Source organism: Pomacea canaliculata, linkage group LG2 (assembly GCF_003073045.1).
Source record: "Pomacea canaliculata isolate SZHN2017 linkage group LG2, ASM307304v1, whole genome shotgun sequence".
Classification (NCBI taxonomy): Eukaryota; Metazoa; Mollusca; class Gastropoda; order Architaenioglossa; family Ampullariidae; genus Pomacea; species Pomacea canaliculata.
In genome coordinates, this window is record NC_037591.1 from 44,041,328 (window position 1) to 44,065,912 (window position 24,585).

The following is a 24,585-nucleotide window of genomic DNA, read 5'->3' on the forward strand; positions in this document are numbered from 1 at the left end:
TTGGGCGAGATCTCTCGAGACCCACGAGACCTCGCGATCTATCGCAAAATTTTCGCGAAATCTCGAAAAAAAATTTCGTGATCTCGCGAGAGCCACGAGACTTCGCGAGACTTGGCGAGATTTCGCAAATGTCGACCGATCTCGAAAATTTTGGGCGAGATATCTCGAGACCCACGAGACCTCGCGATTTATCGCAAAACTTCCGCGAAATCTCGAAAAAAAATTTCGGGATCTCGCGAGAGCCACGAGCCTGAGCACAGACAGGGAACCACTTTAGCATAGCCAGAGCACCACCATAGCATAGAGTGAGCACCACCATAGCATATCCTGAGCACAGCCTGAGCATAGCCTGAGCATAGCGTGAGCACCAGCAAAGCATGGCCTGAGCACCACCATAACATAGCCTGGGCATAGCCTGAGCACAGCTGGAGCACAGCCTCAGCAGAGCCTGAGCATAGCCTGAGCACCACCATAACATAGCCTGAGCATCACCATAGCATAGCCTGAGCATAAGCTGAGCACCAACATAGCATAGCCTAAGCATAGACTGAGCACAGCTGGAGCACAGAGTCAGCAGAGCCTGAGCATAGCCTGAGCACCGCCTGGGCACACCCAGAGCATAGCCTGAGCACAGCCTAAGCATATATCGCAAAATTTTCACAAGATCTCGAAAAAAAATTTCGTGATCTCGCGAGAGCCACGAGACTTCGCGAGACTTGGTGATATTTCGCAAAATTTTCACACGATCTCGAAAATTTTTGGCGAGATCTCTCGAGACCCACGAGACCTCGCGATATATCGCAAAATTTCTGCGTAATTTCGAAAAACAATTTCGTGATCTCGCGAGAGCCACGAGACTTCGCGAGATTTCGCAAACTTTTCGCACATTGAAACCTCGTAAAAATTTTTGCGTGATCTCGCGAGAGATAAACGAGGGTTAGGGTTATGGTTAGGGTTAGCGTAATCTCGCAAAATTGTTACGATAATTCCAAACATTTTAGCGTCATCTCGCGAGGTCAACGAGACCCTAACCCTAACCCTAACCCAAACCCTAACCCTAACCCAAACCCTAACCCTAAACTCTAACCCTAACCCTAACACTAAACCCCTAAACCCTAAACTCTAACCTTACCCTAACCCTAACCCTAACCCTAACCCTAACCCAAACCCTAACTCTAACCCTAACCCAAACCCTAACCCTAACCCTTAACCCTCAATTCTAAACCCAACAAAGTCATTTTCGCTCTAAGGCTTGTCACGACACTAGCACCCTGCGGTCACGTCTGGTCATACATTTTGTGACCGTCTTGACGTGAACGTCCTTTTATTTCTAGGTGATGTAAGCGTCGCGCGTCTCAGGTGGTATGAGCACCGAGGCACTAGTCCACTTTCAGCCAGTCAGTTTGCTTACGTGCCCGCTTGTCTTCTGAATCGAACAGACGGGTAAACCCATACAACAGCTCTATCCTCACTCTTTCCTAACAGTGTGAGATAACAACACATAAGCTACGATACACAAATGATGTCGGCCCGCGAAACGGTGCATGTCCCCGGTGTCAAATAGAAGTACAAATAGAAGATGAAGCGCAGGTTCTCTTTTTCTGCAAAATTTCTGCCAACATCATAGAGCCAGACCCAGCACTGCAAGGTGTGCACCCTACAGACCCACACAGTGTCAAGGGTCATGGAGAGATCTCTCAGGCCACCATTAGGCTCATTTCCCACTTGCTGTACAGCCTTTACTATGCGCCATGCTGGTCTCAAACAAGTTGTTCCAAAATAATACTGATTGTTATACAATGAATGATATTTTGTGGGTACGTTGACCTACACACCTTTGTTACTGGCTTACTCATTATTTCTGTGCTTGACAGAGAAGGCTTTGGTATTTGCTAAGCTCATGACAATGATATTTACATGAATGCGTAACCACGTGTGAGCCACAGACTACATACTTTCAATATCCTAAATATTTAACGACCCATGACTTACCCCCTTGATATGAACCCAATCGTGTCGTTAATAAATGATCAAAGGTCAAAGGCACTTCTACCTTTTTCCTACAAAAGTCGTCAGTTAAGTGGATCTCTCTCTCTCACACACACACACACATCCATCATTTTCATGTAGGACCCATCGTTAAGTGGATCTCTCTCTTTCTCTCACATCTACCATTTTCATGTAGATCATCATTAAGTGGATCTCTCTCACACACATATCTACCATATTCATGTAGGACCCATCATTAATAAGTGGATCTCTCTCTCACTCACACACACAAGCGGATGTACAAATACTGGTGTGCACAAGAAACGAGGGAGAGAGAGAGAAATAAAAGCGGCAGTAATGTGAAGAAGGCGCTAAGCTAACTTGTCTTTGAGCCCAAACGGTCAGGAGGAAGAATAAAGCGGACTACAGTTTAGACCCCAGCAACTACCCAACTGGACAGCCATCCTTCGTGACTGCAGCCAGAAGCATGTTTGAAGAAAGCTAAGTGGTATATTTACAAATTCTTGTAAAGGTCACCTGCATTCTCCGGTGCCGTGTGGCCTGTAGCGCGTGAGGTCACAGGACAGGCACGTGGGAGGTCTTTGGCCTAATGTCAGCGACCTACACGGAAGTCCCAGCCCGCCAGATCTGTTAAGCTTGCAAAAGCCACAAACGATTTTGTAGGATTCATTCTCATCGACAGCTGACATTTAAAAATGACAGAAAACGCTAGGCTGTGTTGTAACGTACCTATATATATATATGTACACCACAGACGTCCAGTTCAGCGACCACAATAAAGAGTATTTACTACCTGTCTTGTGTTTCCATGGACTCCAAGCCATCCATAGGTTCGTTACCGTTTTCATCATGTAATCATAAGCTATGCAGGATATTCTGTTAAGAAATGGACAGCGACCTCTCATAAGTCATTTTTTGTATTGTCATTGTAACCACTCGTCATGCAGATCGAATCTAGTCCTTCGTGGTAGAAGCATATAAAGACTACAACTACAGACTGGTATGTATGCTGGAGTGGGCTTGAGTATCGCCAGCCGCAGCATGCGATGCACCTTATCGTCTTCTGTATTGTCTAGAGGTCGCTGTCACCTCCCCCGAGAAGGTGAAAGACTCGTGGAGCTCGGATGTCGACATTAATAACCCATGTGGGCAAGTTGTAGAGTAGTGCTTCTCCAATGTATGCCATTTTTATTAACATTTTTAACTGCGCAAGAACTGTGGAACTCCCGGTAACAGGGTTGGCAAAGCCCTTGTTGTAAAACCCATTTACCGTAGAGCTGATGAACATGACCAGTACAACTACAGACCTCACTCACGTGCATGCTCTTGAAATCAGGATACTATCAGCTCTCCGTCTTCTAAATGAAGGTGATCATGGCAATGTATGTTGTTACCTCCATATTCATATTTTTACACATGAGTGAGGTCTGTAGCCGACATTGAGCACGACTACTTCCGACTAAACCCGATCCCCAAATTACGTCACGTGACAGAATGAGATAATGAAGAATATGGCCAAGGTTCCTATTTTCAGGTGACTTCGTATGTATGTGCAGCCAGGCCACAGTTTCGGCACAAACTAATATCCCTGGACTGCTGGCAGACGATTTTTTTCCAGTTAACTACTAAAACGAGGCACTAGACAACATAGCTTCCGGTTTATTGGCATTCTTTTTTTAGGCTCGCCGAGACTAACAGTGGATCACTTCGCAAGAGGCTAAGCGTTGGTCTTGGCAGACAGACAGCAATATAACTATACACGTCCTTGGTTTCTGGTCTCTTACTCATGCGAAGTCGTCAGGGTTAGTCGTATGTAGCGACTTGTGTTTGAAAACAAGATAGGAAGCCTGCACGGCCATTTCGTGGAAGCTAAGTGTTGAGGATGAAGCCTTGTGTAGGCAATGGAAACATTTGGTAACACTACAGCAGCTTGTGGACGTTACCATGGTGAGCACGAAGTCACAATGGCTGCAGGATCTTTAGTGTTTGTTACCAGCACACACACAAAAATCCTTTGTCGTTGACGATGTTTGGTGCTAATTGTTACCAGCACACACGTGATTCATAGTGAACATGATCGAGCCTTGTGTGCACGGGTAACCTCTTTACATGGCTTATATAGCTCTCGTTGATAGCTTCGTTAATATAGTTGCCTTGTGCTATCTATCGGCGTGGTCTGTCTTGTGTAGCCTGTCTTTTGTAGCCTGGCTTGTGCTATCTGTTGGCGAAGTCTGTCTTGTGTAGTCTGTCTTGTGCTATCTGTCTGCGTAGTCTTTCTTGTGTAGTCTGTCTTGTGCTATCTGTCGGCGGAGTCTTTCTTGTGTAGTCTGTCTTGTGCTATCTGTCGGCGGAGTCTTTCTTGTGTAGTCTGTCTTGTGCTATCTGTCGGCGGAGTCTTTCTTGTGTAGTCTGTCTTGTGCTATCTGTCGGCGGAGTCTTTCTTGTGTAGCCTGTCTTGTGTAGCCTGGCTTGTGCTAGCTAATGATCTCCCTTGGCACGCAGGCTGGCTGCTGACGCTGTTGATGTCGCTGATGGCAGCTCAGGCGCAGACTTGCCACAGTGGGCAGCAGGAAGGACGCTACTTGACCCCTGACCCCAGCGACTGCTCGCGCTATTTCCACTGCAGCGTAGGTGTGAGCACGCCGCAGCTGATGGCGTGTTCTGTGGGTACCCTGTTTGACGTCACCACCAGTCGTTGCCAGCACGCGCAGTCCGTGGACTGTGGAACACGCCCCCGCCCCCTTCGACAGCCCCGTCCTGTCGTGCGGGCTGACATCCCTCTCCAAGTGACAGGTGAGTACAACATCCACAGGTACTGGGTAGATGATTGGCCACCGTTGTTACTGACACGTGTTGTTACAATAGCTGTGTGTGTGTGTCAGTAATATTCCCTTCATATAGATCATCTTTGCTTTCGCCATTGACTGTGTCAGTTAATCACCCTTTGACCGCCACCTGTGGTTGAGGGGGGGGGGGATGCCATGGATAGACCGCCACCTGTGGTTGGGGGGATCACATGGATAGACCGCCACCTGTGGTTGAGGGTAGACGTGACAAGGATAGACGCGGCAGCTGACAGGCCGCCATCTTGTCTACTGTGGGCGACAGTCAGCAGGTTCTGTACAGGACGACCAGTCCAGTCTTTGACCTTTGCCAGTCAGTTCTTCCTCTGACCACCGCGGTGTTCACTACCCTCCAGGGTACCTTGAAGGACAGCCTTTCACAGGGTGTCGTGCCGGGTCACGTGACCAAAGACCAGCTTACGTCGCTTGTCTGTTGAAAGTAGAGGTTCCTGGTGTCCTACGACTGTGGCAACTGTTCTTCATTTGCTAGGACTTTACTCTTGTTAGTGTGGTCATTATGTCATGTGTCTTCCAACAAATCTGTTGGGCAGCAGAGGTGATAGAGGCTAACCCCAGACAAACGTCTGCTCTTGAACCAAACTGTTGGTAAGGTCTTGCGTTTTGTTGTTGTTGTTGTTGTTGTTGTTGTTGTTGTTGTTGTCTTCAAAGCTTAGGTTGCAACTCGGTCTTCCACTGATGTAAATGAAATTGTAATGGTTGTGGAGGGTTTCACATACAATGTTCGCCAGAAATGATGTTGGGCAGCAGAGGTGACAGAAGTCTACTCTCTCATTTTTCATCAAGCAGTACTGCGCTCGTTTTGCCATTATACAGCAACAATGACTTGGACGAGACCTTCTTCCACGCTGAGTTTGTTAGCATTTTGTGACATAGCTCCCGAAGCCAGACTTTTTTGTAAGTCTATACAGTGGTCATAGAGGTCCCCATGATGCTGAATATGAGACAGTTGAAGTTCTGCTCAACTGGTATGAAGCCAGCCTGTTCTTCTGCTAGCAAGTCCTCAGTGTGGAGCTGGTCTGTTTGTGAATTATTTTCAGCGTGAATTTGCTTGGGTGGCTTATAATGCCAATGGCATTGTTTGCTTTTTTGGAAGGGGTATAACCCTAGTGAATGTATCCGTTCTTTGGGCCATTTTTTGCGTTTCCCATCTTGCTTGAGTATCTCAGTTGGCACACTATCAACGTCTGGCGACTTTCCTCCCTTCAGACTATGTACAACTCTTTCGACCTCTTCCCTTAAGACTCGTAGGTCTGCAGGTTGACTTTCTGTAGCCTGTTTTTTTTTTTTGGGGGGGGGAGAATGTTGGCGTCGATCTTCAGTCGGAAGTTGCACAGGTCCTTGCAGTACTTAGTCCATCAGTTGAGTACACAATTGCTTTGTGTGAGGTTGGCATTGCTGCCCTCCATGACTTGCTAACTGTTATGTTTTTTGGTTTACCTACTCTTCTATGTGAACTTAATTGGCCATGTGTTTTTTGTTTACCTACAGCACCACCGATCACTGTGTACGAAGTGTCCATGATAGGGAGTCTTACTGTCAGTACAATTGACGTCACTTCCTGTGCAAGCCTCTTGGCGAATCTGAACACCTTAGTGCAGCGGTGGTGCTCGGCACTCAACGCCCGCTGTTCCACCCCGCAAATAAATTGCCAGGTAGCCGTTTCCCCTCTCACTTCTCGTCCTCTACCTGCACTCAGAAGCTTTTGGAATTATCAATAGTAAGCCAGAGGATGGGCGAGGCCACGACCAACCTTCTGTACCAGCAGTTTCCCGAAGACCATTGAGTACAAGTACAGAGCAAGCTGACTACAGCAAGGACAGCACTACCTCCCCCTCCAGGATGTACAGTGCTACATGACTTGCGAAGCTGATTGTCGGACGAGAAACATTAATCATAATTAAATGCTAGCTTACTGTTGCGTGGACGGTTTCAAAAAAGTAATAAAAGAGATTGTTACTGCAATATTTTCAGTTTTTTTCCTTGTGTTTGGTAGTGCTAATATCCTGCGCAGTGTGAGACAGAGATTTTGACTTTAGTGACATGATTTCACAGGGTACAGGAAGGGAGAGTCGATCAGGGGTGACTGAAGTGAGTAAAAATACACATCATTTTAAGATCACATACAAAGTTGATCTTTTATGGGAATTTGTCAGGTTAACTCTTCCAGTTGCAACTTTCTGTCTCTTCACGAGTTGTACTTAATCGCACGAGGTATCACTTACATATCTTGACAGGTTGACAGATCATGTGTAGCATTGGGGGCCCGATGTTTCAAGTGAAGAGCTTGGAAATAAACATTTCTGTGATGCCATCCACCACGAAATTATCTCTTTTTCTCGCCGACACTCTTGCTTCTTTTCTTCCACCAACAAAAACAGAACAGAAAAACAAGATAAACTCATGGAAAAGAAAATTTCATCAAAAGCATATACGTGCATGTAAGTGCTTCCGTCACAGAAGTCCAATGTTTTTGAGATTTAGAGAGATTTTTTAGAATTTTCTGAAAACGTTGCAGTGAACTTTCCGAATATTCAATAGCAGAAAAGTCAGACCAGCTGGTTGAACAGTTAAAGAAGTAGCAAAATATTTTCATCTAACCTAGCAGGCGGCAACAAAAGTGAGTTTTATTGTGGCAGATAATATTTCAAAAGACAGCAGGGCGTTCGCGGACAGCGACTTCCTCAAGAGATGCATGCTTCATGTGGTCGTCATCGTGTGTCCAGAAAACAAGAAAGACTGAGAATATTAGCTTCTCTAGGAGAACAAGGATGCGTTGAATAAAGGACATGGAATACAATTTGCTGGAACAGCTGATGGATAAGTGTCAGCAATTTGACTGATATTCACTCGTGTTGGATGATAGTACAGATGCAACCGATACCTGTAACGATTCGCGATTCAAAGCGAATGTTGTTTGTTTTTTCTAGTTGTTTTTTTTATATCTGCTTTTGATCTACCACACCAACTGGTCAGGTGGATTGTGGATTTTTTGACATGCAGACAGCAGAGGGTGTATGTTAATTGTAATTATTCTGACATTGTTGTCACAAGCACCGGGTCCCCACAAGGTTGTTGTCTATCACCCTTGTTGTTTATTTTGTATACCGACAGCTGCAGAAGTATGGAGGAGAATAGCTACCTCATTAAGTTTTCTGATGATGCTGCACTGTTGACTCTTTTACAAGAACATAAGAGATCGTGGTAATGCCTTAACTGACTTTGTACAGTGGTGCGATGAGAACTTTCTTGAGTTAAATGTAGACAAAACAAAGGAACTGAATATAGATTTTAGGAGATTTAAAGATGATTTTGTTGCTCCCAGTGTGATACATAGCAAACCTGTTGAAACTGTTAAATCTTTCAGGTACCTGGGAACTGTTTTTGATTGCCAGCTTAAATGGACTGTAAACACTAAACACATTGTCACACGTGGCCAGCAAAGAATGTACCTTTTGTGGAAGTTAAACAGCTTCTCTGTTAGCAGAGCAATTTTAGTTCGTTTTATCAATCTTTTATTGAGAGTCTTTTATCCTTCTCATTTGTATGCTGGCTTCATAATCTATCTGTCCATGACAGGAACAGTTTGAATAACATTGTCCACATCTGTTCCAAGATAATTGGTATTAAATGTCGCGTGACCGCGACGAAGCCAGTCGAACTTCAACTGAGCGCAGACCATACACAGAAATCACAAAGACAAAATTCACGTAACAAATCAAACTAATTTATTAGCTACAAAAATAATACTGAATAGGAATCAAAAATCAAACATTCCAACACTCTCACATGAACAAATATAGATCAGCGCGAACAATCCAACAAACAAACAAAAATAGATAAATTAAAATAAGACAAATCAGCTGCCCTGTGCACAGGCTAATCTCAGTCACCGTATATACAATACATCACCCGCATGCACTGCAGGGTGACAGTTTAGAAGTCCGTTGAAGGTGTCCACAGACGGCAGCCCGCCCTCTGGCCTTGCTTGCCGCTCTAACGACGTACCCCCACCTCTCTGTTTTCTCGTCCAGATGCGATGATGAGGGCCGGCCACTGGCCACGAAAGCTCCTGCTCGAAGATTCCTGCTCTAGATGTTCAGTCGAAAGCCTTTCCGCACACTGGTGCAGCAGAGTCGCGAGTTCACTCGCCGACGAGATGATGATGATGGTGCAGGGTGGACGCTCGACACGATGACGGACAGCAATGCGAACAAAGGATGTGAAGACACGGTGACACGAAGGAAGAGCGAAAAACAACAACAGGTGGAAGAGTGAAGAAGAACGAAAAATAAGCCCAAAACGGCTTGTGGCAGATCGGTCAATACAAAACGAAAAACTCTGACTGTCATGGCCACGGTCCAGCACCGTCTGTTACTTGATGACGACTACCCATGACGTCAAAAAAGGAAAAAGTAAAATGACGCATCAAGGAAGCTGTGTGTGCGCGCGCGCAAGACGTAAGACAAAGAGGGGACAAAAGCGTGAAGAAAACACCTAACGATGGGCCAGCTCAGCATGGGAGGCATACAAGGATGACAGCACAATCGCTGACACGCGACATTAAACAGAGGGACTTGACTTCCTTCTGTAATCAACAATTAGGAAAGCTTCCCGCATTATGCCTAGCATGCCTGACGAGAGGGGGGATACGCGGTTGAGTCAATGGAGAATTGTAGATTGAGATTATAAACATTATATCCGGTAAACGGCTATGCCATGCCAGTATGCAAAAGCAATAGGCACCTGAAATCTTTTGTGCCATCCGCAGTTCAGCTACTCAATCACAGATGAACTATCAGCGGTGTGTGTGTGTGATGGGTAGGTGTGCATGTGTGTGGTTGTTCCCATATACATATATTTTGGAAACAGGTCCCATCTAAATTGCCCGTTGGCATTAATAAAGTCGGTTGTTATTGTTATTGTTTGCTGTCTCACGCCATAGGTCTGAGCTGTGATACCAAGAGAGAGCAGTCACGCGAATCCTGACGCAATCTCCACGTGGATTATTTGACGTCATTGAATGGGTTTTGAGGTCAGACAAGATGGCGGGGCGTAACCACGGCGACTACAGTCACTCCAGGTGGGATCCATGCCGACTACACGGTAAGGAGATTATGACTGGTCGGCATGGACCCTACGAAGAGTCGCTAAGCGATCCCTTTAGCTACGTAGTTGTTAATGGCCTGATTGGTCAAACAATTAGAGGGCAAAGTTAAGTTAGGCGAACTTACGTTTCCCAGGACAGTCAGAACTGATCAGCTTGAGGTGACTGACCTCCGACACATTGACCTCAAGCGTGTAACGGACGGTGGATTCAGCGGTGAGACATCGAAGTGAATAGAGCGACACGGAGACAACAGACATTCACTGCGATCAGTTGTGAACTTTACTTCTGAGACTCATGCAGTGGAAATCTGTGAATGTGGACAGACCTTCCACTGTATTAGCAGCACGTGAATAACGGATGCTATCACCGCTCCTGACATAGGGTAGTGCTGAATCGCCATCCTTTCTACCGAAGGGTAGTAACGATCCAATGTTTTCCCTGGGAAATTACCCATGACAAAGCTGACCTACAAAGTCGTAAGCCAAAGCCGTGTTGTCTTGGACTTCGAATATTTTGATTTCCATCATTAAAGTTTTGCCCGTTTGGACACGCTTGGACATAACCCGCTTGGAATTCATTTGGATGTATAACCGACTGCTCGGGTACACCACTGTGCTGATAGCTGCATTGGATATAATTCGCCGCTCAACAGTCCATGGGAACATCCGTAACGTCCGTGACGACGATTCCCCGACTTGGTTATAACTCTATGATGGTCTGTTGGGCGGACTTCTATACCGACAGTGGATGTGTGTGTGTGGACACTGAATCTCTGACTGCTAGCATCAGATGCCCTGAAGAGCGGAGTGTCAAATGTCGGTCGGGAGAATTATTAACGTTCTACGGACGGTTGGTGGTAGAACTTTTTTTTTCGTATTTCATGCCGTTATTCTTAAAACATTAAATGCGTTAACCATTGGCCGGACCTTTTTGTATGAAAAAGGTAGTAGAGTGCCGCGAGCACGTTTTTACATACAGATGTTTATACACGATCGCATGCATTCGTAATGCACTCTTCACAAAACGTTACAATACTGTACAGCTATTTCTTTATTCGTGGCCTTAATGATGACACAAGGATACAATGACACAAACCACACATCGACTCATACACACACACAAGGATATACTGACACAAAACACACATCCAAGCTCAGACAACTGCTTCAACAAACAAGTCAATGTCATTATCGAGTGATTCATTTATTGTTTCACTTGCAGTACAAACATATTATTACATCATACGTTTTACAAGCTTGTGCATGGGTAGTACGAAGGAAGGAACTAAAGAAGTATTAATTCAGGCCACGTGAACTCAACATTTAGGGGATGATCACAGCTTGTACAATAACATGAAGCCTACTGACTATAGTATAGTACAGGGATGCCCAACCTATGGCCCGCGGGCCATATTCGGCCCGCGAAACTTCTGCCCACAGTGCAGGAAATCGGCATGTTAGTAATAAAAAAAAGACATTAAAAACGAAAAAATGGAAAGAAGAAGTATTTATCCCTACATAGGGGCGTCTCTCAATCTTTTTTTCAATGGACGAACATTTCGATTCAGTGCTCCGACTTGGTGTCTCTACGATGCAGCCGGACATTCAGAAGTTGGTTTCGGGTAAACTTCAAATATCCCACTAATTACTACATAATTAATGGCAAGTACAACTTGTTTCTAATAAAAATGGTATCTGCTCTATTTTTTTTCTTCTTTTTTTGTGTATTTTTGCGGTGAAGTGGCCCGTGACACGCATGTCGGAAATGTGTATGGCCCGCAGGCCGAAAAAGGTTGCGCATCACTGGTATAGTATATCATAGTCACTACAACAGTTAGCCTATTACAGTCAAACCAAATATTTCCAGTTATTGTCTCAGATGACCGTTTGAAATGACAAAGAGAGTCATGGGGTGCAATCATTCTAATGTCCATAAGTGCATACAAGAAATTGCTTGCAAGGTGTACAACAGTAATAGAGACATCTAGCAAGGTTGTTAAGGTGTGTAACATTGTAACAACACACTGTAGAGTATGATGGTTGGGTTCTGTTGTCAACTGGCAGACATTCTAGTGGCAAAGCTTGTGAAAGGTGGCAATGTAACAGGTGTAATCCATCGTCTTGTGGTGACTGACAAAGGGGGCATATCAATCAAGTCCATCTCCCAGGTGTTCACGTGTCTAACCTAAAGTCCTGAGGTCGCAGTTTAGCGAATTTCTCACAATCTTATTTTTAGCATCGTGCAAAAATAGTTTTAACTGTAGACTTGGTTTTAGAGATACTTCCACGGCAAACTTGCAGCTGCCCTCTTTGTCATCAACACACCTTGAGGAAGTAAAATATAAGAATAGTGTAGGGAAGTTGAGTGTAGCAACAGCAGTATAAGGAAGTAACTGAGTGTAACAACAGCAGTGTAATGTGAAGACACCTTTGCATCTTCTCTCCCCGTCTCACTGCCACTGACTGTGGGTTTTATTTCCCAGAGCCCACACCCACTGTCTGTGCTTGATTAATAGTTGCAGACTGGTGTTGGTTGGCCACCACAGCTGGTACAGCTGCAGCTTCGCTTCCTGGAGCTTGTCCTTGGCCTTGAACTTGATTACCAGGGAACTCATCTCCACCTACATCTCCTAGGATGCTTGACCTCCAACAAACCTTGACCCCAGCTGTTTCCAGGAACAGGTTGCAAGGGCACATTTCCAGGGACGTTCAAGAGCACGCCCTCAAATGGCTGTGACCAGAGACATAGTTGACACAAAACACCAATATCAGTACATATGGGTTGTCACAAACCTCCTGCGATGTATTTTTTTAAATGGTTTTTTTTTTTAATTAGGAAAAGAAATTGTCTGGGTGAGGTGGTAAAGACAGCTATCACTGGGGCTGTTAGTGTCATCAGCCTGAGGCGTGCCGCGCCATACAGAGATGGCCGGCCTGTCTTTGTTTCAATTAAGTGTGTTGATAGGTTGTTTGGTGGTTACTTTGAACAAAGGAAAGAGTGTGATAGTGTGTTGGTTGTGTGTGGTTTGATTGGGGTTTTTCCTTGACGGGAGCGGGGAGAAGGGAGGAGTCTTCTTGGTGTTGTCAGTGCGTCCGGAGGGGACGGCTATTGCTTTTAACCAGTCTTGACGGACTTGGTGTTGTAGACCTGTGTTGTACAAGTCCTGACCAGACTGGATTGTGTGTATAAGTCCTGAACGACTTGAAGTACCAGACTTGTTGTGTTTTGTTAACATTGAACCTGTTGAAGTTTTCTTGTGAAGTTTTCCTGTGGATTTTACTTTTGGATTTTACTTTTGGATTTACTTTTGGATTTACTTTTTGGATTTTCTTGTGGATTTACTTTTGTGGATATTCTTGTGGATTTACTTTTGGATTTACTGTTGAGGTTACTTTTGGATTTTCTTTGGGATTGTTCTTTTGGATATAACTACAAGAAGAAGTGAAAAACTGGGTGTACTTTACACGTGGATATATGGTGTATGTTAGAAGCGAAAACATTGTGCCGTTTCAAGTGGAGACTTTGAGAGGAACTGTGCAAGAAGATTGAATATTTTTGAAACTGTTGGAAGAAACGTGTGTACGAATTGTGGGTTTGGGAAATTAGGAATTGTTTTGTGTTGTGTTTATTTTTTTTCTTTTTGATTTTTAAATTATATTATATTTTTTAAAATTTAAATTGTTGTCTGTGTTTTTATTTATTATGTTCCTCGTCTGAAAGGCGCTGTAGAGTGCACGTGACATGGGTGCACACGCACGACCGCATCTATCACAAAACCACCCCGACTAACCGGGTTCGGCCGGCCTCATTTCTACTGCTAACTCTTCAGGTGAGATTTTAATGTCATTTTTCCACCTCTTGTTTCAAATGACTCGAGCTTTTCAGGCACATGACTACCTTGAAACACTGCGCCTTCCTCAACTCAACAGTTCATGTGTGTGTGGGTTCGTGTGTGTGTGGGGGGATCTGTATGTGTGGCTGTGTATGTGTGTATGTGGGCATGTGTGTGGGTGTGTGTGTGCATGTGTGTCTGTGCAAATGTGCTTGTGTATTCATTCACGTTGGTTCCTTAGGGTAGGTATGTAAGAACTAGTAAATTCACCTTGGAGGGTAAGTACAGGTGAGCGGGTGAAATGTTGACAATAGTAATGTCAGTCTACAGCACTAAATACCCCCTACTTGTAACTGATTATAGTCATGTCAGTCTACAGCACTATATACTCCCTACTTATAACTGATTATAGTCATGTCAGTCTACAGAACTATATGCACTACCTACTTGTAACTGATTATAGTCATGTCAGCCTCCAGCACTGTATAGAAGTAATCGTTGGAGGAACAAGTCCTAAGGGTTCCCGTGTTCTCTCCCTTATGTATTCGTTCATTTACGCACAGGGTTGCAAATTGTACTATGACACCATAGCATCCATCCTATGCGATGGCCGCGGGAAAGCCTATAGGCATCGATTTGACGACGCCGGTTATAGCCTCGCTACCATTGTGTTAATTAGAAAGTGAGTGATTTTGTGACTAGTCTGATGGTCATATATATGTATGTGTATAAGGATATTTTTAGGACCTGAGCAGTTTTGTGAGATCAGCCTGTTGATTGTATGGATTGTTCTCTCTACAGGCTTTTACTTATTCTGCTTCTGCATTCTACTTCTTGTTGGTTTTTGTTCTTCATACGTGTCATCGTTTCTTCATATTTCTGTTCGTGCTACTGTCCGCCATTGTGTCAACCGTCCACCCTGCATCCTCATCGCCTCGTCGGCATGTGAACGCGTGACCCTGTGCGTTCTTTGTCAGCTGTTTGAGCGGTTGCGAGCGTGCATCAGGTGACGCTGGGGGCGGTTACGCGACAAGCACTATATACTCCCTACACAGCACTATATACTCCCTACTTGTAACTGATTATAGAAATGTCAGCTTACAGCACTGTACCTGATTTACATTCCTGGCACCTGCAACAGCGGCTGAACCTGCACCTGTGTTGACGCCTGTCCCTGCAGCTGCCCTGACGCCAGCTCCCGCGACAACACCAGGGGAATTAATTCCGGCACCAATCACAGCTGCTGTTCCGGCCCGAGAGACAGAGCCAGCTGATACGGCAGCATCACCAGTGGCGCCCAGTCCTCGTGCACCTGCACCTGCCATCCAGTAGCACTAGCTTCTGCACCTGCAGCTCCTCTAGGCCGACAGCTGTCCCAGCACCAGTGATCCACCTGCAGCTCCCCAGCATTAACACCAGCACCGGGAAAGGCGAGTCCAGCGTTGAGTGGAAACTGTGGGACATTGGCTGGTGGAGGGTTAACAGGCTGACCGTTTGAATGGACGGACTGCAGCTGCCGGATTGTTGGGCACAGGACTGCAAAGTATGCACGCGCACATATATGACACAGATAAAATTACTCTTCATAAATTGGTCACTAGTGCCATGACAATAACGTATCTATTCCATCTTTATGTCTACATATTCAAATGGATTTGTTTATTACAAATATATTGACACAAGAAAACTTAACTCTAGTGACCGGCTCCCCCACTTGTACAATGCTCCAAACAGACATTAATTCCCACTTGAGCAAGAAAGAGATAAGGAAGTCAAGAACTCTTATGTTTACAGCAAACCCAGCTGTCTGCAAACAAACAGCACAGGCAGACATTGGATTCTCGCGGCGGTAATGGCAGGATACTATTGTCAGTGTAGACGACTATTGTCAGTGTAGAAGGCTATTGTCAGTGTTCAATAACCAGTAATAATGACAGATGACAATTGTCAGTGTTCAAAAACCGGCGGTAATGACAGGATACTATTGTCATTATTCAATAACCGGTCAGAAGACAATTGTCAGTGTAGAAGACTATTGTTAGTGTTCAAAAACCGGCGGCAATGACAGAAGATTATTTTCAGTGTTCGATAACCGGTGGTAATGAGAGAAGACTATTGTCAGTGCTCAATAACCGGCAGTAAGACAGATGACAATTGTCAGTGAATGAAGACTTTGTCAGTGTCAATAACCGGTGGTTATGACGTATGACAATTGTCAGAGCTGACTAATGAAGGGCTGAGACCGCATTGAAGCAAACTTTTACTAAAATCTTATTACAGCAAAAGAGGTGCCTACCCTGATTGGATGCCTGCACTTGTACCTGGTTGATGGTCGGCTGTTGGGTCTGTCCGGTGATCCCGGATTGACGTTTATTCCTAAAATGTTCAAGAATTATTCAGCATTATTTCATGATTGTTAGCTGGGTTTTCACATTATGTTCACTGACATCAAAGACAGCTGTTCAGGGAACCCATAACCCTTGTTTGTGAGTTCGGTCGCCACTAGGCCCTCCCTCTCGCAGTCATGACATTGACATTGATTCATTAACTCCCTGAGGGAAATAACAAAATTGACATAATACACACAATGCAGTTGGCCCATATAGTTTCTTATTATACAGCTTGAATGATTGAACAGAAAGATAAATACTAGCTGAATCTCGATATAACGAACGAACTCATTTAGACCATTACAAAAATTTGTTACAACTCGTTAAATCGAGACTGACACAATTCAGTGACCTATCTATATGATTTTAGTTTTACAGCATACTTTCATCTTCTTACACTCAAATAGCAGCGGAAAATGCTCAAATCGTCAGGGAAATACAAGAATGGGAGTGCAAATGGTGAAGGGAGTAGAGAGTGACAGTAAAAAGACCTGCCAGATCTTAAAGACTGTCAGCTAGGTCAGCACACCACCTCACCTATCGAAGACAGAAATGGTGGCCTTCTCATAGAAAGGGCTGCTGTATCAACGATAGAATACATGTTACAGGCACCTGCAAACGTTCATCTAAAGAATGCACATCCTTCAAAACATTCAGAGACCGTGAACTTGTAGACCTGCCAGTCCTACAGGAAGAGGTCAAAAGAATGATCCACAGTCTGAAGGAGTCCGGGACCGCAAAGAATGTTCACCCTCCTCCAAAATGGACGCAGTCACTAATCACACCCCCTTCTACCCTCCTCTCCTCAAATAAAACAACATAACAATAAACAGCAACAGGTCTAGAATACAGAACACTAAATCTCATAAGTCACGTTGAAAGTCATGCAAAATCGCATCCACATCACCACTGAGAAGCTGGTAGCTTGCTGTGACTTGAAGACAAATAATGTTTACACATCCAACGTCTACTTTTTCAGGATTATTAACGGTTTTCACTCCACTTACTACTCGACTTTCTATTAACCTTCTCTAGCAGTGCATATGTCCATTTAACTTACCTGCGGAGCTGCTGCCTGGTTGTTGTTGACACACGCCACTTGTTGCTGACTGACGCACCCCAGAGTGTTGACGTCAAAGGAGAGTCCAGGTGGACACTGCCTCAGGTGCGCACGACCATTCCAGCACCAGTAGAAAGTTGTGCAACCGTCGTTAAGGTTGCTGGGAAAATGGCCGAAAGGAGCTTGGCATACCTGTGTCTGGCCCAGCGTCAGGTACACCACAGTGGTCAGCACACCTTAACACAGACCATAGGGGTCAGGGTTCGACACCGTTCTCTCCCTGTCTCCCATCCCTAACCCTAACCTAAATAACTCATGTTAATGGCTATTACTTGATGGACAGATTGCGCTAGCTGCAAGGTCTTCACGTGTATTGCCATTTATTATTGGTATTGTCAGGGTAGAAACATAACCTTATTATTTGTGTTGTTCTTATGACTTCACTTGGTTTCGCCAGCTCTGCTGTATCTACTTTTTTTTTTTAAATAACATTTATTTTCCATTAACACATTACATTACATGACAAAATCATCCAAATCATATTCCTTGAATTATAACGAGCATACATAACAATATCAAAACATTAAATAGTGCCAGACATTTTTGCCCCAACATTTTTGTGCAGGGACTCTGATTTAAAGTAATTTCAATATTCTATCTAGTATCTAACAATTAAACTAGCTTTCTTTTTAACATATATAAACATTTATTCCTCATTTACCTATTAATCATATGGCATATTCTATGTTTAAGCCATTCACTCCATTGCACTATACAAATATAACAATATAAAAGACATATAAGGTAGTGTATATCGACATGTATGAAAGTCTAGTCACTGCTTAAGTTTTGGTCAACAAGTTGCATATAAGGTAGCCAAAGTTGTACAACTTTTTCTTCTTTCATTTCCAGGCGTGCATTAAAAATTTCAATTTTATATCTATATTGCAGTATCTGAATGAATGGTTGCAACTGAGGTGTGGTTTTTTTGAATCTGCAAGAGTATATGTATAATTTAGCAAGTAATAAGATTAAATCCAGTACATCATCTGTCTTAAAGTTATTACTGCATCCAAATAAAACCAGGTGTTCACTTAATATCATCCTTGTCATAATCCCACATTTGTTTGACACATAATTTTGAAAATTTTGCCAGAAATCTTGAACACATTTACATTTCCAAAAAATATGTTGAATGTTTTCTTTTTCACATCTACAATAGTTTACAAAAATCATCAATTTCTAGACCCATATTAAATAAAGCTATTTTTGTCCCCAATATTCTATGCAAGACTCTGATTTGGAGCCATTTAATTTAATATCTTTAATCTTGGCTACTTTCCTGAAGATAATGTGCCAATCTACATTTCTATTTAGTCTTGTATCCCATTTTGAGCAACAGTTAGGCACATGTGTATTAGTTACCATGTTATCATAGTACAGTCTTGCACCTTTCTGTACAGATTGAATTACACTAAGAGTTTTATTTGTATCATAGGCAAGCGGTGATGGATCAGTTGCATTCTCTCTGTCTTGATGCATATATTCCTTTATGGCATCTATGCAACCATTTAGAGAGACAAAATTAATGTTTACATCATATATCCTTTTAACATCTTGCCATGAATAGAAAATTTCCTCTTTCATCCAGCAAGTGTTTAATTAAATATATCCTTTGTCTACCCAACTTCTATACAGAAATGGTTTATTCCCAATCTTAATTTTATTGTTACAAAAAATAGGCTCTGATATAATCTCTTCAATATGTTTACACACAACACTTTCTCCAAATATCTCATACGCTTTTAAAACATCCGTCCAGAAACTATTTACAGTTACAAAAGAGCAACTGCTGGGCCAAGTTTGTCTAGGTAATTTAACATTTTATGTGAGGACATAATAATCATTTTCCAGCTATGACTGGTTTTCTTTATGTTCCGCAACCATGTTAGTTTTAAGGCATTCATATAAGTTCTAAACATCAGGTATGTCAATCCCCCCCTTATATACTTTTTTAATAGACACTTTTCTGCTAATTTTATCCTTTTTTCCTCCCCACACAACTGAAATATAGATTTTTGAATGTTGTTAACAATATGATCTGGGGGATTTGGCAGCAATAACCACAAGTGTGTTAACTTTGACAAGATTAAGGACTTGAGTATTGCTACTTCTTCCTAATGGAGTTAACTGTCTTTTCAGCCAAATCTTGTACAATGTTCTAATTTCGGCTAGCTTACTATCATAATTTAACTTTATACATGCTTTAGATTATTAGTAAACCAAATACCAAGAATTTTGAACTCTCCTGGGTTCCACTGCATCTGTTAAAATGGGGTAAATACTTAGCTGTTGAATTTGCTTTGCTTCCCAGCCATATTGCACTTGATTTTTCAGTGTTCAGAACTAAACAGATATTTTTTCGAACAATTTTAATGTATTCATTGATTCTTCAAAAGACTGTCTATCACCCTCTAAAGTCAATTCTGTGTCATCTGCATATTGTACAATTTTAGTTTCGCTATTTTTGGATTTTTTATACCTTTTATGTATGTATTTTTTCTAATCATAATAGCTAGAATTTCTACACATAAGATGAATATATAAGGCGAAATTGGGTCCCCCTGACGGCATCCTCTTCTAACATAGAACCATTCAGACAATGTGCATTAACTGACACACTAGACTTGATATTTGTGTAGAAAGTGCTTATCCACTTACAAAACTGTGAACTAAAACAAAAAAATTCAAAACTTTCAGCATGAAGCTCAGCTGATACTATCGAACGCTTTTTCAAAATCAAGACATACCAACAAACAAGGTTCTTTATTTTTATCCAAATGTTCAATCAAATCGTATATCAGCCTAACATTATCCCCTAAGTATCGTCCCGCGGACAAAACCAGATTGGTCTTCATGAATTAGGGATGATAAAACTTTTTTCATTCTGTTTGCAATGCATGTTGAGCCAATCTTATATACCACATTTAGTAAAGTAATTGGTCTCCAGTTTTTAATTTGGTCTCTAGGTTTATCTACTTTGGGAATGCATATGATTACACTTCTTTTTTGTGTAGAGGATATTCACCTTACTAAAACCTTCATTTAGAGATCTAACAATGAAGGTCAAGTTGTTTCCAAAAGACCTTAAAGAATTCCACAGTGAATCCATCACTCCCTGGGCTTTTCCATTACCCATATTTTTAACTGCCTGGCTCGCTTCTTCTAAAGTGATATTTCCATCCAAACAAATTGAGTTCAAGTTGTGTAAGTTTTGGTATATCTTCTTGGATATTAGTAAAGCTAAAGTCCTGAACAGCTCTCTCTGCGTACAGGTTGGAAAAAAATTCTCGCACTTCTGCTCTTATTCTTCAGTTTTTCTAATACTTTCCCCATTTTGCTTCTGTAATTTCCGAATTTGCTTACTTACATAATTACGTTTTTCCAGTGAACAAAAATAATTACTTACTTTCTCTCCATCTGCTATCCACTTTGCCCTGGAGCGAATCAGTACACCCTCCATTCTTTTTTTCTCTTAAACTAATGAGTTCACTTTTATTCTTTTCAAGTTCAAGGACTTTTTCTTCTTTTAACTTATCTTTAATTTCTAACCGTGTAATTTCTTTTTCTAATATTTTTTCTTTATCATTATTTCTTTTTTTTTCTTGCTAGAGTAGGTCATTGTTTTCATTCTAATTTTCATTAGCATAGTATCTAGAAATGTTTGATCAGACACTACAAAACTGTATTTCCATTGGTGAATATTTGCTAAATTCTCCCTGTCATATGGGAACACTGAGTACTCTTCTGTACTTCTTTAATGACAGTGTTTATTTGGGTTAGATAGTCTTTGTCCTTCAGATGTGAAGAGTTTAGCTTCCATAGATTAAATCTCCTTTCCTCTTGTTCTGTAGCTAATGACAAAGTAATCAGTGAATGGTCCGTACGGTAGCCCGGAGTAATATTTGCATCCATGACCAAATTTGAGAGTGAATCTGACATAAGGAAAAAAATCTAATCTACTCTGTTGGAATGGTCTTTTCCTACGCCAAGTATATCTTAGTGCTTCTGGGTTTAGTTCACGCCATATGTCTACTAGATCCATGTTTGTCATCATCTTATCAACTTGTTCTTGCCCTTTAATATTATTTTTATGTTTTGTAATTATGACAGTCCAAGTTGAAAGTTCAAAACAATGTTCCAATCTCCTCCAATAACAATATTTTTCTACTCCTATCTGTTTAACATATTCTTCTAACTGAGAGTAGAATTTTGGGTCGTCTTTATTTGGCCCATAAACACTACCAATTAAAAACTCTTTCTCTAATGTTTTTATCACTGCCATCACATAATTTCCTCCATTATCTTTATAGACTTTTTTAATTGAAAATTCAAAGTTATTATTAAATAGAATTGCTACCACCCTGGAGGAAGAAGTAAATGATGCAAATACTGCTGTATCTACTTAAAAGCGAGGTTACAAGCATCAACTGTAATAAAGTGACGTTAGCGAGGGTAGTTACAAACATCAACTGCAATCATTTTACGTTGACAAGGAATCGAGGGTAGTCCCTCGTACAGCTCTGACACTAGAGACGGTATAGCTGCAAGTGTCAACTCTTAACTCTGTGACTGTAGAGAATGCTTGCAAGCACCAACTCCGAGGGCGTAATGTTAGCCAGGGTAGCCACGTGAACATTTGCAGGACAGTCATTAGAACTCCAAGGTCAGGAAAGTTGTAAGACCACGAGAGTCTATAGGCGACAAAAATATCGACATATGTCGCCATTTTAATGTCACATTGAATCATAACCAACGTCCATCCCTTGACTCGTACAACCTGTACCGCCATCGACGGACAGGTCGTCGGGAGAGAGGGGACCTGGCTAGAAGGAGCAGGTGACTAGGCTCGCCACTTGCGTAGTGTTGGGCAGGTCTTGATGGCTGTTGGCCAGGTCTAGATGGCTGTTGGGCAGGTCTAGATGGCTGTTGGGCAGGTCTAGATGGCTGTGGGGCAGGTCTTGATGGCTGTGGGGCAGGTCTTGATGGCTGTTGGGCAGGTCTTGATGGCTGTAGAGGAGCTCTTACACGGAAAGACCAGTCTACTCCTTCTCGTTCGTCATCAGTTTTTTCTCTTTCCATTTCTATGTTGATCTCTCGCCACGAAGGCCTGACGATGTAAGACAGGGTGTCGTGTCAAGCGACAAGATCAAATGAGACTGCGCCTCTTCAGTGTTGCTAGGGGCAAGGGGTGTGGGGATGACCATTTGTCATGTGCCATGTAGGAGATTAGAAGTAATATTCTTAGGCAAGTTTACTCAAATGCTTGGCTCTGTCTGTCGGTACCAGCAATAAACAGAGTCCATGTCGATCAACCGTACAGCAGGGTAGGACCGTTAGGGACTTGCACAGCATGTACTTGATATTTTACCTGATGCTGATACACCTGATCCTCTTCATCCTGGCCGTTGCTCCTGTCGTTGTTGCGATCCTGATGCGAATGTTTGCCATGTAACTGCCGTCTTTGGAAAGCTTGAGCGTCTGAGTACTTGAAGCAGTGTACCTCATCTATGTCGACCCAATGTAGGGGCAAGGGTGGGGGCCTTGCTACCATTTCCACCCTAGTTCTGTCCCCTGGCCACGGTGGATGGACCAGTTTTACGACCCTTAATTACAGAGTAGCCCTGCGTTCCTTTCTCTCCGGTTTTTATGTCTCTTTTTCAGATGAATATGGCAATTCCCACAGCGTACGGACACCGCATTTGACATCTACTGAGCTGTGCCTCTTCTGGGCATGGAAAATGGCTTTGACCACGACTTTGCTCTAGTCAGTGATGGTCTCCATCCCGCATGCAGTCGCACTGATGCTGCCTGCCATCAGACCAGCCAGCAGACTATCATCTGAAAAGCGCGTTACATAAGGGCCTTACCTGGGCGATGCGGAGGTAAAGTGTTTGCGAAGTTTCATGGACAATGTTTCATCGGCAGCAAGGTGCAGTCTTTACGGACACACTGATGTTTGAAAGAAGTCTCCTACCTGATTGCTCAGTAGTACTGAATAGCCCTTCTTTCACACGACAGTATACATCCGTCAGTAAGTATAAATAAGACTTAGAAGGAGAAGCTTGGTATTTATATCGAACCAAAGACACCCAGACGTTACAGGTTGGTAAATAAAACTGACATAACCGACAGAAAAGTATAACTCGCGTCTTTCAGGCTCCGACACCCGAAGGGTTAGAGGGCAGGAAGATGCGAACCCGATCTAAACCCTATCCCAGACTATCCACCTCTCTGCTTGTGTGTTGGAACTTAAAGCTAATTTTAATCTAGTCAGACTAGTTATAGTTAGGGTTTATAAACCCCAATCCTTACCTACGCAGACTAGTCTTAGTTGGTCTGGCTAATAACACCGGCCACCTCTACAAGCTAATCTATTCAGACTAGGTTTAGTTAGGGTTAATCCTAATCTTAATACATGTATATGCAGACTAGTTTTAGTTGATATCACATGCTGGCTTACCACAGGCCACCTACCTGCTAGGCCACAGACTGTCCATATCAATTACACATATAATGTGAAGCTGACGGAAAACTCCCTGGCATGGAAACTACTATAGCGTCTATCCATCTTGCTACTCTGCATGCAAACAACTTACCGAACACAAACCAGACGAACTTGCTCATTTCGCCAAGTGTGCGTTAGGACTACGATGTGGTTATGACAGAAAACACTCCCGTGGATGCATATTTATTGAGCCTGCTGTCTCCTGATGACATACATCACTCTGCGGGTCTTCTCGGGCTAAGTCGAATGTTAAAAAAGCACCTGCCTATTTTGTGATTGTTTGAAAGAAAAGTACAAGAAATCACGATGCCCTTTTGTTTATATGTGTAATCTGTGTGCACGTGCAGCTCTGAGGCTGAGGTCAGGTCCTGCTCCCTCCTGCGTTCTCCAGTTGGTACACTCAGCTGGGGAGGAGGGCCGTTAGGCCAGTGCGTCCGCATCGTGCCTTCCCCTGTGGAGCTCTAGCTCATACCTTGCACTGGCACGTAACACCTGCTCTCTCTAGCCTCACACTCTGCGTCCTCTCACCATGGACTTGTATATTAGTTCGTGCTCTCACCTCATGCGCTTCTTGACCAACCATACTTTTGAAAGTACCACACTAGCAGGTATACCTCCCTAACGTCACTGCATTTTCATCAAAGAAATATAGCCTTCATTTTGAACACACACATACACACTGCTGAGCCTTGTGATACGAGAAGAGTTGAGAAGGAGCAATTAGCATTAGCTCATTACACAGGTGTACGGCAGC

At 43.0% G+C, this 24,585-nt stretch overlaps 2 protein-coding genes across 2 annotated transcripts; one reads left to right on the plus strand and one right to left on the minus strand.

The window, feature by feature from the left end:
* The first annotated feature begins 2,776 nt into the window (after positions 1 to 2,776).
* Positions 2,777 to 6,836, plus strand: LOC112557243. The gene is made up of 3 exons (XM_025226985.1): positions 2,777 to 2,840; positions 4,513 to 4,803; positions 6,363 to 6,836. Exons 1-3 carry the CDS (start codon positions 2,819 to 2,821, stop codon positions 6,590 to 6,592), a joined length of 543 nt encoding a protein of 180 aa, XP_025082770.1. The 5' UTR covers positions 2,777 to 2,818; the 3' UTR covers positions 6,593 to 6,836.
* Positions 6,837 to 11,655: 4,819 nt separating this feature from the next.
* Positions 11,656 to 24,483, minus strand: LOC112558246. The gene is made up of 5 exons (XM_025228596.1): positions 23,923 to 24,483; positions 17,264 to 17,499; positions 16,110 to 16,190; positions 14,926 to 15,349; positions 11,656 to 12,711 (listed from the first exon to the last, which is right to left on the minus strand). Exons 1-4 carry the CDS (start codon positions 23,948 to 23,950, stop codon positions 15,098 to 15,100), a joined length of 597 nt encoding a protein of 198 aa, XP_025084381.1. The 5' UTR covers positions 23,951 to 24,483; the 3' UTR covers positions 11,656 to 12,711; positions 14,926 to 15,097.
* Between the last annotated feature and the right edge of the window lie 102 nt (positions 24,484 to 24,585).

Excerpts from the sequence above, each read along its gene's own strand:
- LOC112557243 (XM_025226985.1), top strand. The coding sequence starts at position 2,819 with ATGGACTCCAAGCCATCCATAG. Across the intron at positions 2,841-4,512 it reads GGACTCCAAGCCATCCATAG|GCTGGCTGCTGACGCTGTTG; the intron begins GTTCGTTACCGT and ends CTTGGCACGCAG. Across the intron at positions 4,804-6,362 it reads CATCCCTCTCCAAGTGACAG|CACCACCGATCACTGTGTAC; the intron begins GTGAGTACAACA and ends GTTTACCTACAG.
- LOC112558246 (XM_025228596.1), bottom strand. The coding sequence starts at position 23,950 with ATGAGCAAGTTCGTCTGGTTTGTGTTCG. Across the intron at positions 17,500-23,922 it reads GTTCGTCTGGTTTGTGTTCG|GTGTGCTGACCACTGTGGTG; the intron begins GTAAGTTGTTTG and ends GTCTGTGTTAAG. Across the intron at positions 15,350-16,109 it reads AGTGCAGGCATCCAATCAGG|TCCTGTGCCCAACAATCCGG; the intron begins GTAGGCACCTCT and ends CATACTTTGCAG.